Source organism: Mus musculus, chromosome 2 (assembly GCF_000001635.26).
Source record: "Mus musculus strain C57BL/6J chromosome 2, GRCm38.p6 C57BL/6J".
In the NCBI taxonomy this organism is placed as follows: Eukaryota; Metazoa; Chordata; class Mammalia; order Rodentia; family Muridae; genus Mus; species Mus musculus.
The window spans coordinates 57,302,758-57,319,048 of NC_000068.7; the positions used below are offsets into that span (position 1 = coordinate 57,302,758).

Sequence of the window (16,291 nt, forward strand, 5' to 3'; positions counted from 1 at the left end):
TCAGACACCTCTACTTTTCAATCTTCATTGTTTCCAAATATTTTGTCCTTTAAAGTCAAGAGAATTGCTCTGGTTTTACGGTGACATTTCTGTTCAAATTTTTAACTGTTAACTATTATCAGAGCAACCCTTTGGCACGAAACGTCTCTGAACTGAATGCATGCGCTTTCTCCTATCCTAGCTTTGTGAGTCCAAATTGTTCTGCCTCACGTTATGATTGTGAATGGACCCTTGACCTAACCAATTGCCTAAGGGAGTAGTAGCCAGCTCCTGGACATTCCCAGTGCTGCCTGTGGATGGATACCACAGGACTTGTGAACTTGAAGAACCTACCTACGGTACAACACGGACTTGGAGCACTGCTGCTACCCTGAGGCCTCAGAGAGGCAGGGTCTCTGCAAGAAAAGAAATCAGAAGTAGATTTTTTTTTCTCCCTAAGAGATTTTTAGTAGTCTTTAGATAAAGGGGATGGGGTGGCTTGTAGAATGTACCTATCTTTGTTCAGTCTCATCCTAGAGAGAATATTATCTTTTAGAAAAATTCCCTGATTTGGGGTTTGGGAACTGGATTGAAGTCCTCTCAGGAAGAGTAGCAAGTGTTCCTAACTACGGAGCTATGTTTTCAGCCCCAAGAAGGTATGGATACTCCGGTCTATGAATCTTAGCTTGTACTTCACTTTAGTATTGAAATGGTATGCCATACATAAAACATACAATGTTCTAACCTGCACTGTAAATAACAATAGAACTCTTTTGACTTTTTAAATCTTTTGTGTTTAGGTATGGGTGTGTGTTCATGTGTGTGGGTTCAGGGACAAACTTGTTTGAGGCAGCTTTCTTGTTGTTTGCCACTGCATATACCAGGCTAGCTGGATTGTGAGTTTCTAGGAATCTCCTGTGTTAGCCAGTAGTCTCTCTGTAAGAGTTCTAGGATTATGGATAATTCATTACTTCATCCATAATTTTGTGGGCTCCAGTGATTGAATCTCAGGTCTTCATGCTTGTATGCTTTCGTGACAAGTACTTTACCCAACGAGCCTCTCTCCTCCTATCTCCTGGAAATTCCCACCTGCCCGTGTCCCTCACAGCATAACCACTATCTCCCTGACTTCCTTATGCACTGTATCATAGGACCTAGAACACAGAAGGAGTCTGATTTGGTACTGTTAGTGAATGCATAGAGTGCACACAGTAGCATAGAGTGCAGGAAAGGAACAGTTTGCCCTCCGTAGGGAGGAACAGCCATGCAGTCTGAATGCTGTGCAATACCCACTGATGCCATGTGGGAAAAGACGGTGCCCGGCCCTCCTTTGATCCCCTCACTACACCAGAGAAACTTGCTGCCCCAGAATCGTCTGGTGATGTTGCCTAGGTGTGATTCATTCACAGTTTAATATGCTTTCAGTTCAGTCTTGACTTGTCCCTCAGGAAGAGCCTAAAATCTCTTCATTAGAATATAGACAGTGTACTGCACTTTGAATACAAATTTATCCATGTTCAGACTAATTTTTCCAGTGATTGTCTCTACCCTGGAGAAGTGCTTTTAATGAATTACATACAAATTGTGTAATTTAAGAAGTTAATTTGCTTTTCTGGTTACACAGGACTGAAAACAGCCCTTGTAGAGAGAGATGACTTCTCATCGGGGACTAGCAGTAGAAGCACTAAATTGATCCACGGTGGTGTGCGATACCTCCAGAAGGCTATCATGAACTTGGATGTTGAGCAGGTAATTGTGTATGCTGGCTGTTAAACAAAAATTACCACCGTGCTTTTTCTACCCAATTAAGTCAGGCTTTTTTTTTTAAATAGCTTTTAACATTTCTTCCCATTCAAAATACCTGTTTATAGTGTATGCTGCTTGGAGCATCTTTCAGGAGAGATGTGCTTGTTCGTTCTGGGGAGGATTATGTTTATGGGTAATCGGGGCCTTTTTCTGTACAAGCATGTCAAAGGAGCAGATTTACAGAATCACTTTTGGATATGTTGCGTTTTAACAAGCGTGATTGGGTTTTTGCCAATGGCCACCAAATTGCTACTTGCAAAGCAGTTTCGGGGGAGCAGTGTTGCATTGCTGACAGAGTACCAAATTGATCTCTTAACTGCAGCTGCAATCATGCAGTCATATTGTCACTGACATATTCTTTGAGGGTGGGGGGGATGGTCTGAGTCACGCTTTCTGTGTGTCACACTTTATTGTGTCCAGTCTGCCATCATTTGAAGACTGCCAAGGCAGTGTGGAAAATGACATTTCCCAGAGGAGTTGGGGAAAAAAAAACAGCTTCCATCTTATCTGCTTTTCATACAAGGAAAACACAGCAGCATGGACTTGCCATTGTCAAGTGTTGAGTCTGTCCCCTTTCTTGCCTTGACAAGTCAGTTTTGAATCTGTCCCCTTTTCTTACGTTTCTCTTCAGCATCCGTGATGGAGGCAAAGAAAATAGCCCAGAATTCACGATCTGCTGATTTCTCATGTGTTCTGCCTTATTTTGTCAATATATACCGTCATATTGTCATGTGTAAAATTCGTATGATACTAATAATGCAGGCATGCTGGGGGCATGGGTGTGTGTGTGTGTGTTTGTCATGGGAGTAAAGACAAAGGCTTTTTTTTTTCCCCATCTGTAAAATACTTGTCCAGGGCTATATAGCATCTTTGTTGAGTTTACGGAAGGCCAGAGAACTTGCCATGAATTTGAACAATCTGTTCTCTCTTACCTTGAGAAAACAGTCTGGGGAACAGAATAAGGGAGCAGTCCGGAGAAAGCAAGATAAATGGTTACAATAATCTTGTAACTCAAGTCAGGAAAATATCTTACACCTGGGAACTCTGACAGCATGTTTTTCTCCTATGCAAATACAGTTAAGGTTTCTAAAAAATCTTTGAGGTTGACAGCATGATGTATTATTAGAGATTTGATTAGGGGGAGCTCTCCTCGCTCCGAGGTAGAAGGCTTCTGTATATCAATCAGTTGGCAGGGTGTCTATTTGCCATTTGAAAATATTATGATCTGTTACTGCCAAACTAATTTTCTCTGTTTTGATTTTCAGTATAGGATGGTGAAAGAAGCCCTTCACGAACGTGCCAACTTACTAGAAATCGCTCCTCATTTATCAGCTCCGTTGCCTATCATGCTTCCACTTTACAAGTAAGCCTTTGCCTTCACCTGCGTGCGATGGGCTTGTCCGAGGTCAGCAGATCAACGGGCTTCTCATGGAAATAGTCCTCCTGTGTGTGTTTCTTAAGGAGGCTTTAATTGGTCTTAATCTTTCATCTATTTCAAATACGTTCCATGGTGTATTTAAAAAATGAAGATTTTTAAAAATACTCTCTGTGGGACCTATGTCTAAGGGCCAGATTTTTGAAGGCGATGAAGGTTGAGTTCTGTGTTTGCATTTAATGGAATCTCATTTCAGTTTCTTGGAGCGTGTAGGTGAACACCTGTGTTTACCTGTGTTTCTAAGGCATTCAGTGAGGTCCTGTGTGCAGTGTAGAATGCAGAACCCCCCCTCCCCAAAACTATCCTGATAACAAAATCTGAAACTACAGTGTAGCAACCCAAAACCCAGCTATCATTTTATTATCTAAGTTAATGTAGATGAAATTCATCCAAGAGGTGTGATTAATCATTTCCCTAATGTTAGAACTGAGATTGAGATTGCCCTAGGAAGATAGACCCAGTAACCTGGAAAGGTGGGTTATGGCATTCTTTTAACCACATGGCTGGTGTAGGGCTTGACACAGGTTTGACCACCTAGTGCCTGTTTAGTTACAGATTTCTGAGGGCCTCTTCAACCTAGTTGCAGTCCACATTTACCAAGGCCTCCAACCCACACTGTTTGAATCCATCTCTAGACTTGCGAGGCACAGGCATGGGTGTCTGTTTATTCTGGATGCTTCCTGAAGAATTCTAACATGGAGCAGGCAGGAACCATGGAGGTAGCCAGAAACTCTTGCAGATTCTCCTGTATGCCAGCTAGCGTGGCGCCAGAAGCAACTATGTGCCAACCCTTCCCACTCCCTCCTACAGCCCCACTCTCCCCCCTTTTGCAGCCTACTACTTGTGGGTATAAGTTTGCTTTTCCTAACTGGCCTTTCTTGTAATTTAAGGTGCCAATCTATAGTGCTATACCGTGTTTCTAAAAACACCCTTCTCTCTCTGCTTATGCTATAGGTGGTGGCAGTTACCTTATTACTGGGTGGGAATCAAGATGTATGACCTGGTTGCAGGGAGTCAATGCCTGAAGAGCAGTTACGTCCTCAGCAAATCCCGAGCCCTGGAGCATTTTCCCATGCTCCAGAAGGACAAGCTGGTAGGCGCCATTGTCTACTATGACGGTACGTGATATTTCTTATGTTCTTCTGTCCGGTGATGACCACCGAGAGTACACTGACCCTTATTTATCTCACGGCAGAGAAACAGGCTCGCATTCCACTTTCCATGTTAACCTTAAGGAACAAACAAATGCACTCACGTAGGTAGAGAGTCACCATATTTGGTAGTATTGGCTGAAAAACTACCCACAATGATTTGCTTCTAACCTTTTTTTTTTTTAATTAATTAAGATGCTATACATATATTCTAGACCAGACTGGCCTGGAACTCACTGTATACACTAGTCTGGGTACATATTTGTATTCATTTTCCTGCCTCAGCCTCCGGAGTGCTCGTATTGCAGGTGTCAGCCAGGACACCTGGCTCTCTGTGTAATTAATGTATTCTTTCTCCTCTTTTGCTTGTATCTCATGGTTGGCTTGGCCCATTTCTCATAGCTATGCATTTCACTCCACCCTCATACCACTCCATTTGTTATATGTTTGGCAGGGAATGCCTGCCTTATGTATATATTCTGATCTTGAAAGCAGTCAAGGAGCTGTAGGTTTTCTAGTGAAACCTCTGTTTTCAGGGCGTTATCAACCTAGAGAGGAAACATCCCCTGGGCTGAAAATGACACATTGTTTTGTACAGACATTAGTCTTGTCTAATATCTATTTGCAATGTGTTCACTACGAACTCTTTTCTGCATGTGCGTACACCACATCACTTGCTCGTTTTTGTTTGAGGAAACTGAGCAGTATATTTCCAGACAGACCACAGTCAACAGCAACAAGACAGAGCAATATAAGGAAAACCATTTGTGAATCTTCGTTGGTTATTTGAAAGCGTGTGCAGAACTAGAAAACAATGTAGTGATATTTCTCTATATGGAACTAAGAAGGCACAGGTGGTTGCACGTGTCCAAATGGTTTAGAAACTTTTTGGCACAAAGACGTCTTAGGCTCTGAATCTCCGTGATCCCATCCAGCTATGTGCTCTTTATACTTGGTGTTACATACATAAACTCTTAGCACAAAGGAATGTTTTGTTGTGCTGTTTTAGAAGATTTGATGAATATTTCCATGTTAGATTATGTGATACTGTATCTGCCTTTTAAGGCCTCTTTCTTTCTTCCTTCCTTTCTTTCTTTCTTTCTTTCTTTCTTTCTTTCTTTCTTTCTTTCTTTCTTTCTTTCTTTCTTTCTTTCTTCCTTCCTTCCTTCCTTCCTTCCTTCCTTCCTTCCTTCCTTCCTTCCTTCCTTTTCTTTGTTTCTTTTGCCTTTTATGTAGCTCCACTGTTACCCCACTGAATCAATTCAGCTGCTGTCTGACAGGCTTTTCTATATAAATGCAGAATGTACGTGTGCAGAGGTGGCAATGGGGACCAAACTTAAGAAAATGTCCTAGGAGCAACAATATTAGAAAAATGTTAAGGGTCTTAGACAGACATTAAAAGCTAGAAAATTAACAGTTTTCAGAGACTTTCAGCATCTGAGACACCACAGGGGGGGCCACTTAACTACTTTTTGGTGCCCTTGAAGGAGCCTACATGTTAAAGGACAGCCTTCACCGGGAATCTGCTTTCTCTGCGTCAGACCCTTAATGTTAACCATTTTAGTTTATTGGGTGATTACAGTAAAGAGGTTTCTGGTCCAGGAGGAGGAGGCATTCTGTAAATTGCATCCTGTCTATACTCATGTGGAAATATTTGTGACCTTGGCCTTCTCTTACTTCTTCCTCCCACACAAATCCTCTCAAATTCTTACTGTTTCTATAGCATGGTGTATATGTTAGGTACTACCGTCTTATGTGTTAGACTGTGCATGCTGAAATCACTCACTGAGGAAAATCACTGTCATACCTGGATTCATGACTGTCTTAGTTTGCTGTTATCACGAATTATAGATACTTACTGTGGAGAATCCAGGGAAAGCCTGTATCCTAGTTATGGATGTATTACTGTGAGACCCCATGACCAAAGCACCACTTATAAGAGACAACATTTAATTGGGGCTGGCTTATAGATTCAGAGATTCAGTCCATTATCATCATGGACTGAAGAGCAGGATCCAGGCAGACAGGCTACTGGAGAAGGAACTGAGAGTTCTATATCTTCATCCAAAGACAGTAGAAGGAGATTGACTTCCAGGCAGCTAGGAGAAGGGTCTCAAAGCCCACAGCCACAGTGACACAGTTCCTCTAACAAGGCCACACCTACCCCAACAAGGCCACATCTCCTAACTATGCCACTTCCCACGAGCCAAACATATTCAACCTACCGCATGTTTTGTTTTGTTTTTAAAGCAGAGTACATGCTATCTTGCTAGAATTAAGAGGAAAAGTTCCTTTAATTCAGAACAAATTCACTTTTATAGTTTGTTATAGGCTATAGAAATAGAAGTTGATGAAAAATTATTGAGACCTCTTTTAGAATAATTCAAAATTGATGTTTGGAAATTGTATAGTCTCAAGTTTCCAACTGAAGAAGTCAAAACAAATTACTCTGGGCATTTAAATTTAAATATTTGCCTTTCACTTTGTTCTGAAACTACTCAGGCTTAGATATGTAATATTAAAGGTGAGGCAAAACAAAAATGTAAAAGAGTAGAGTTGTTTGCCCTCACAGTGTATCCACAGATCTTGACAGATCCTGTTTTAGCCAGTATGGTGTGATGAGCAGACCAAGTGTCCCCTGTGAAAATGAGGAGAAAAGCCACACCAGGGCAAAGGAAGTTAAGTGCACTGACTAGCGCTCTCAGAATAAGGAGAGGAAGCTCCAGTCCTTTTGAATCACAACAAACCCACTTGTATACTTGATAAGACCAAAGTTTCATTACTGAGATGAAATAGCCTCGTGTTCACAAGGAACTATCATGTGTATGGTTATGCAAATGGCTTTTTGGCCATGAGCTACACAAGGACTAAAACCTGAAATATCTAATGCTCAAATGAAAAGCCAGACATGGCCCTGTGTACCTGTAATCCCAGGGCTGGGAGGTAGGAGTGGGTGTCAGCAGAAATGGGTTGCTAGGGTTTGCCTGGATGGCCAGCCTAGCTCCCACACTCTCAAAATAAGAATAAACTAAAACCAAGCAAGCGCCAGCCCTAGCGAGAGACCCTGACTCAAGGGAATAAGGTAGAGGTAATTGTGGAAGATGCTGAGGTTATAACACACACATGCAAAGAAAAAAAAAAATAAAAGAACCATTACATTACAAGACTGTAAGGCAATTCAAGTTATTTTGAAATGAAACCAGGCCTGAAATAGCTTTAAACACAATACTTAAATTCATATACCATTACCTATTTTCGAGTAAACAGGAGGAGTTTTTATAATTTCTATGTGATGAGACTCTTGATTCTAATGAAAAGATCACGTGTGTTCATAAATGAAGTTTTGAATGATGCCAGAAGTTTTATTCACTACAGACTCTTCTTATTGATATGTGATACAGCTGCATCAGTCCTAGTGAATGTGATGCTCTGAGACCATCGTGGCACAGACCAGCTGCATTGCATGAAGTTAGCCCAGGGATTGAAGTTGACACAACCTTTAAGGTCTCCTCACCACAGAACTGTTAGAAGTTTAAGGTGTTCATTTAGAAGACAAATTGTACAAATACCAGAAGATTATATTTTATTTATTTATTTATTTATTTATTTATTTATTTATTTAGAGACGTTCTCAGTCTGTGACACTTGTCTATGTATAATTACATAATTACACTATGTAATTCACTGTGTAGCACCAGTTAGCCTTGATCTCACAAAGACTCATCTGGCTCTGCCTCCTGAATCCTGGACTTAAAGTTGTGTACCGCTATATCTGGCTCAAAAGTTAACCATAGAACCACAGTTAATGCTAAATAAATTCAGATAGCCACTGTATATGACTAAGGCAAAATAAATTTTTCTAATTAAGTTTCTATATGTGATAGAACATTTTTTTTTTCATTTTGCTTGTTTGCTTTTTGCTTTTCATACGCTGGCCTTGAAGTTTTCTCCCTACTCCCTGCCTCTCCCACTTCTTACCCAATCTCTGCCCCCCACCCCCACCCCTCCGTGCTGGTTTGTAGGTGTGCTTCATCACACATAGCTCCCATACTGTCTGATGTCATTTATGGGCTATTTTATATGTGGCATACATATGACCCGCTGTGATATTTCACTGTTAACTGCTAAATGACAAACTGATACATATGGAGGAATAACTGCTATCTTTTTATATGTAGGCAGAGTAAATGTCATGTTTCTCCATAAAATCCAGATGAAATGAAAGGATACAAGTCACATACCATTTATAAGTCCTTAACATTCTTAATTGAAAACTTATAATTTGTCCCTTAGCTTTCTCTCTGAACCATTACCTCCTGTCTTCTTTGAGCTCCTAGGCCTTAACAACTAGATACTTAGGGGTTACCAGGGAGAAAGAATGCTGACCAAGCCTTCTCTAAGAAAGCAGGAAGGTGCTGAAAGTATCTCTGCTTAGGTGTCCTGGCAGTCTCTTCGATTGTGTGACTGCTGCTGGGGGGTAGCCTGGTCCTGAGGAAGTCGTTGTGTCACCTTTCAGCTTTAGTTCAATTTTCTAGCTCCTCACAGTGGTGGCACATCCTGGTAATCCCAGAACACAGGAGATGGAATCGTCAGGATCAGGAGTTGAAGACCACACTTAGCTATTTACTCAGTTCTAGGCCAGCCTGGCTTAGATAAGACCCTGGCTTTTATGTGTGTTTGTGTGTTGAGACCAGCTCTCACTATACAGACTAAGCTTGCTTAAACATATGCCTGCCTCTGCTTCCTCAGTACCGGGATTAAATGAACGTGCCACACCATCCTCAAGACTGTGCCATAAAAATAAAAATTCTAGCTTCCAGAGTAGACTCCTGGTGCCACTCTAGATGGACCTTTGTCATCCAATCCTGTGTACAGAAAGTGAGATATAATTAAAAAACATTAAATATTTACAGCCGTTAAGTAACTCCATTCAACCTCTGTAAAATGAAATTGGAGAAACAAAATTATAGCTCTAAATTTTCCCTTCTGTCAGTCAAGACATGGATAGAGATGTCTGTTACTTTATACCCAGCAATGCTTCTAAGTATTCCTTACACACAGATGAAAATAGCAACCTGAAGAAATTGTATTGGCTTTTCCCAGTGTGAGTAAAAGTTGGTTACATCTGTGTTTCAAAAGGGGAATTAAAAAGCCATCATTCACTAGAATATTCATTTTTATTCCAGTTTAAAACTCACAGCATACATAGATGAATTCAGCTGGTGAGAGAGCAAAGCCAATTTAATCTCTGGCTCCCCTGAGGTAAATGTAGTTCACGGTCCTGCCCCCACTCCAACCTCAGCTATAATCCCTGGCTCCTGGAGGTAAGAATGCAGTGAAGTGAGGAAAATCCTGCAGCAGGATATAATGATCCAAAATGACAGGGACAATAATGACAATGAATTTCATGTCTCCCAGTCATGAGCTGAAGATGCTTGACTAGGCTGACGTATACAATTAAATTGTTACAGGTACAGCAGGAGCTTGCACTTAGCTGTGCGCTTTGGGGAGACGATGCCTCGGGCAGAAGGCAGATAGTGGAGTCTAGCCTCTTTTGTTAGGATCAGCCTATTCCTCCTTTAGGCAGGCACCGAGACCGTATACTTTAATAAAAGAACCCCAAGCTAAAGACAAGTTTTTTAAGGTGTTTATCTACTTTGAAAACTTAATCAATTACTAAATACCATAAGCATGTTTTTTTTTTTTTTGTTTTGTTCTTTTTAGTCTTATTTTTCCCCATTGAGTTCCAGGAACATAAGTGAAATCTAAGGTGGTGTCATTAATCCTTATTTATGATACCTGTAAGCAAAGAGGTTGAGATAATTAACACAGAGAGTCTCCAGAGTTAGGGGAATAGGTTGAAAGGATAAACAAACATCGCAGATTTATGATCTCCCTGCCTGTACTCAACTCTGGGCTACCTCTGCTGCTTCCCACAGGTTTTTAAGGTGGAGTGCTATCTCCCAGAAGAAAGGTTAAGGCTCATGGGTCACACAGGGTCATCTACTGTGTTTTAGCAAGAATACACTGAAAGGTCTGATTTTTACTATCAAATACTTAGAAATATCTACTTTTGTGTGCTTCACATGTGTATGGTGCATAAATACAGTGGTCCATGTGTCTAGTTTATAATTAACCATAGCTATTGAGGCTATATAATGATATTCACTTTACTTTTGAAGTACTTAATTTTTCTTTTCTTTTTTCGCTCACTGGGGAAGTAGTCATTTATTTTTTGATACCTGGTTTATTGAAATGTTTTTCAAATAAGTATATTTATCAAAAGAAAAAAATTGTGAAAGATGAACTTACCAATTGCTTTTCATTTCTTAAGGTCTAATTTCCTTAATCTTTGATTGATTGAGATAGCTAAAAAGAAACCATGCTATTGAATTAAGGTTATTGTCTACGTCCTTATTACCCTAAATGTATCCAGTCTCATCTGGATTAGGGGTATGTCATCATGGGGACCCAGAATTGTCAAAATTTGGCACAATATAATAAAAACTTGTTAATACTATTTTTTTTACTATAGTCTCTTATCTTAAATGAAAAAAAAATTAGATGCATTAAGTTCTATTTGCAAATAATCCCCATGGTTTTGACCATTTTTAGGTTTTTACTATATAAAGCTTAAAACTATATAAATTTTAGCACATATATTAGGACATACATATATCATAAATGTAGGTTACAGAGCATAATAAATAAGACTCTGGAATTTACAGCCAGGCCAGAGCCCAGAATATTACCAATACATTGAAGTTGTCTGTGTCTGTCCCACACTCGTTTGGTGTCTCTGTTTCCTAGATTAGGGATCTTTCTCTTTTTAAAAGTCTGACCACATAGATTTTTTTTTAAATAAAATACTATTTGATTTTTAAATGTTGCAATTATTATTATACAGTGTACTGTAAAAGTTGATACAAGCCCTTTGCAGAGTGGTCGATGACCAGTGCAAAGTAGATTGAGATGCTGCCATTACAAATTCCCCAGAAAATGTTTACATATGTCCACCGGGAGATGTATATATACAGAAAGATTCACCAAATTGCCATGCCTGATTGAAAAATGGAAATAAGGAAAATATCCATCAAAAGACAAATAAATGATTTATTTCACTGTACAGTTATACACTATATACACTATACAGTTATAGCAGCATTGAAAATGAATAAACTATGACTGAAGTGGACAGCATGGATGAGTCTTAGCAACAGGGTGATGTAGTATGGTTAATGTTACTATGGAGAGCTGCTTTACAAATTTAACTGTATTTGGAATCACACTGTATATGGATGAATTTAGGCTAGGATACCCAACTTATAGTCTATTTTGAAGTCTAAATAAGCAAGTAAGTAGAAAAACCGTTATAAACAAGTCATTTTCCAAGTATTGCTACATTTGGGTTGGTTCTATGGTTACCCATCTCTAGTTTTCATTGAAATGTTCTGAAGTATTAGTTGTACAAACATCCGCTTACGTAGTTAAATTTTCAAGATTTTCCCCAAAAAACATTGCCAAACCTTTTCAGGAAAACAAAACAAAACAAAACAAAACAAAACAAAACCATTGTCCCCAGGGACATGTTCCAAGTAAATGATAATGTTTGTGATTTCAAGATTCAAAACAAGATGCTTTCAAAGAAAATTCTCTGGCTTTTGGATGTTAACATAAAGCATATTTGTTTTCTTAGTATTCTGTCCATGCATAGTTCTACACTTCTAAATTGACCACATAGCTGTTGGTCTTGATTTCCTCGTGTCCTCTTTCCCGTTACATTTCCCTTCTTCTTTTTTGTTGGTTACATAAATGAAGCTGACATCATTGCTCACATAGCAGGCATTTTTTTTTTCTTTTGCCCTCAAATGCTGCCTTTTTGCTATTCAGTATATCTGGATACCAACTAATGCTAAATGAAATTTGACATATACCCCTAAGAAACAAAACTTATAAACTGTGGCTTCCGAGGAAACCCTGAATAAATAGGACACACTGCGTCTACCCAGGCTAACCTTCAGCATATGCTTCAGCTTGCTGATGACGAGGCAGAGCACGGGAGCCCCCGGGAAACTGGGCAATTGTTTATTGCTCGCTTGGCAAGCGTGTATTAAATACCAGGCTTTCATTCTCATGTAGATACATTAAAAGAAAATCATACAGAAGTAGACGTGATCAGATGTAACCCACAGAGATAATAGTTACTCATAGTGTACCTTGTGTGTATATAAAAGCTTCAAAAACCGCTAAAGACTTACCAGGGTCTTCAGGGGTTGTATAAAGCATCCTGAGCAGATAGAGCTGGCAGGTTCAGGAGAAGACTCTTCCTCCCCCACTCTTGCTCAATGGCCCTTTTCTTGGATGGGGCAAAAAGGTATCAAGGGCAAAAGCTATTATATTAAATCCCATGTATTTGCCCTCTCAGTTTGCTTATTTGTCTCAAAGTAAATACGGAATCCATTAACCAATCATTGTATCCGCTAGTAGGAGCCTATGGGTTTTGAGACAATTTACTTCGTTTGTGCCAGTTAGCAGTACACTTTCCAAGTAATTTTAGCAAGTCCTTTTAGTCAACTCAATCCTTTATATGTATGTTAGGATCAGATATTAAGGTCCATACTTTTCAGGAAGGAAAGGAGAATGTACCTAAACATTTTGTGTTAATATTTTTGATACATCCAATTGGACAGGTGTTTGGTTAGTTGAAAGAACCTTACAGAATGACGACTATGCTATCATGACCTTTCCTGTCCGTCACTGATGGCTTATCTTACTTTTTTCATTCCTGTGATAGAGCACTCCCATAAAAGTAACCGTAGGTAGAAAAGGGTTTATTTTCTACCCTTTTGTGTAGCTATCACAGACAGGAAGACATGGTAGGTAAGGAAAATATTGGTGTCAGGGGCAGGAAATTTGTTAATCACAGAAAGCAAATGGGAAGTGGGGATAGGCTGTAAAATCTTAAGGCCCACCCACACCCAGTGTTCTACTTCCTATAGTGAGACTCTACTACAGGGTCCACAATTTCTCTAATCAGCACCAGCTGTGAACCAAACACTTGAGTCCGTGGGGGACATTTCATATTTCAACCACAATTAATTTTGGAACACCAGTACCAGGGTGTATGAGCCCTCTTCTGGCATCCAATGGAATTGCATGCATGCAGTGCACAGGATAAACAGGCAAAACACCCACACACACCAAATAATGTTTCTTTTATTTCCCCTTTCTTCCTCTCTTTCTCTCTTCCCTCTTTTTTTTTCTTTTCCCCTTTTCGTTTTCTCATTGAGAGTGTAGATTTGGCTGTCCTGGAACTCACTATGCAGACCATGCTGACTTCAAAGTCACAGATCTGCCTGCCTCTCTCTCCTTGATCAGAGGCAGGTGATACCATACCTGTCAATATGTCTTTTTTTTTTTTTTAAAAAAAGACAGTTCAACAAGAAATGTTTTTATCATCTGTAGAAAATAAATGAGAACAGTACCATACAATACAATATGATGCAACAACAGCTACTTTCAAAACTTGTAAGCTAACTCATGGCAGACGTGACCTCCATATAACTCACTTGACAAACATTCAAGTCAAGAATAATCTGTTTTGAAAATTCCCTATCTTCTTCCTTGGACTGGAATGCAGGGCTTCCCTTGTGCATGCTGGGCATGAACTGTATTGTGGAGTTATATCCCAGTCCTTAGTCTATGCCTGCAAAGGTAAAGATTCTGCTTTAAACATAACCATGCTTCCGGGCTGAATGGTATCTTAATATCTAGTATCTAGTCACAGCCACATATCCTTTGTAGCTTCATCATAATTTTAACAGATCCTTGAATGAGAATTCAATTTGTAAATCAGACAAAATATTCCAGAGGTGGGGGGACATGCCTACAACCTCAGTGTTCAAAGGTGAAGTTTGAAGGTTGCAAATAAGAAGTCATTATGGGGAACATATACCTTTTTTTCTTTGTAATACAAAACAAAGAAACAAAAAAGCAAGGTGTTGCATGCTATTCAGTGGCAGGGCCCTTGCCTCAAATGTACAAGGTCTTGGGCTTGATAAGCTGGAGCTCTACAGATGGGAAAGTTCTGAAAGGAGCCTGGCGTGCTATGCATGCTCACAGTGTGAGCACCCTGGAGCCTAAGGCACAAGAACAATGAGTTTGGGGTGCTAAAAAGCAAAGGTCTCCCTGTTTTAAAATGTGTACCAACAAACAAAAAAGCAGACAAAATCTTGGTTATAAATTATACGCTCGACAGATACAGTTTTAGAAAAAGGGGGCTAGAGATGGTCAAGAGCACTTATTCTTTCAGAGGCCCTTGCTTTGGTTCCCATCACCCACATGGTGATTCACAGCCATCTGTAACTTCCGTTCCAAGGTATCCGACGTCCTCTCCTGACCTCTATGAACAGGAGGCGCATATGTGGTGCAGTTATACACACAGGAAATACACTCATATGCTGAATATAAAATTAAGTTGAAAAATAAATTGAACTCAGGTGGCTAGGCATGGCATCTAGCACTGTAAGCACTGAACCCTCCCCCAACTCCCCAGTCCTCCTCCTCCCTCCCCCTCCCCTCCCCCTTCCCCTCCTCCTCCTCCTCCTCCTCCTCCTCCTCTTCCTCCTCCTCCTCCTCCTCCTCCTCCTCCTCCTCCTCCTTCTTCTTCTTCTTCTTCTTCTTCTTCTTCTTCTTCTTCTTCTTCTTCTTCTAAAACAGGGTGTCACTATGTAGTCTTGGCTGGCCTCAAACTCACTGTGATTGATTCATCTGCTTATGTTCCCAGTATATGTCTACCATCACTCCAGCCCCATTTTTTTTTTCCTTGATTAGTTTTAAAATCGCTAGATTCCTTTTCTGTTAAAAATAGTTTCCTTTAATATGGCCCCCAATTTTTCCTGTGCCAATAAGTGGTTGTTGGATAGGAAATGGCATCCAAGGGCAGTGGCTTTGACACTACGCTTGCCATTCATAGGCTGAGAGACACTTGAGCGAGTCTTGTGGTTCTTTCCTGATCTTAAATTCACAGTGTGATTGCTGGCTGCTGTGGTTGGGGACGTTCAAAGGTGTCTTTACTGCTCAGTTTGGGGCTTGGGAAGGAAGGCTACAGTAGTTGTGGCATCAGCTGGCATCGTTCTCCTCATTTCATCGCTCATCTGTATTATCCCTCCTCTTCACGCTTCTCATGCAGCTGCTGGATTCCTCATATGAATAGTCAGAATAGTCAGACTTCTCAATCAGTAGCTGGCTTACCTCAAAGAACACATAAGCGACCAAAACAGGAAAGCAAGGCTTCTCTTGGCTATCACTTTGGAGTCACACAGTGTCCCTTTCACACCATGCTAATTGAATTGAGCCCCAGAGGCAGCCAGATTAAAGGGTCAGGGTGATTAGGGAGCAAGAAAGTAGGTGGCAGTATTTATCGGACAGAGTGGGAGTGGCCCTGCTGGCAAAGTTTAAGGAGGCACACCCAACTGTTGGGTCAGGAATATTCTAGAAGGGGATGTGGGTATCCTGCAACCCAGCTTTTGGATCCCATCCCCTTCTGCAGTTACCATTGCATAGCTAATTGGAATATTCCATTAGAGCCTGACGGATTTTAAATTAGTTCTTTTCTAATTCTGTTTTTTTCCTAATTTATTAACTCAGTTAATTATAACTTTCCTGTTTTAACCATTTGCTTCCTTTAGAAACCTTGCATATAGGCATACTTTGCTCCTTTCCTGTTATTTTTGAGTTTTCAGAAAGTAGTGGAAACATAGTTTTCCATCATCTTTAATGTGCTCATTACGCGTGTATATTTGATGCGTCTATCCATCAGAAATACTGATGCTCAAACAGTCACTTCCTTGAGGTGGCTCCTGAGCACTTCCTATTATTGCTGATCTGATGTGATGTCTGTGTTTTCTTTTGTGGCAAG

At 40.2% G+C, this 16,291-nt stretch overlaps 1 protein-coding gene across 2 annotated transcripts in view; it reads left to right on the plus strand.

The window, feature by feature from the left end:
• Nucleotides 1-16,291, plus strand: part of Gpd2 (glycerol phosphate dehydrogenase 2, mitochondrial) — a 133,042-nt gene that overhangs the window by 65,080 nt on the left and 51,671 nt on the right. For both annotated transcript variants that reach the window (NM_001145820.1, NM_010274.3), the window contains exons 4-6: nt 1,604-1,728; nt 3,051-3,148; nt 4,175-4,338. In NM_001145820.1, the coding sequence (NP_001139292.1) occupies nt 1,604-1,728; nt 3,051-3,148; nt 4,175-4,338 (387 nt within the window). The remainder of the gene's footprint in view (nt 1-1,603; nt 1,729-3,050; nt 3,149-4,174; nt 4,339-16,291) is intronic.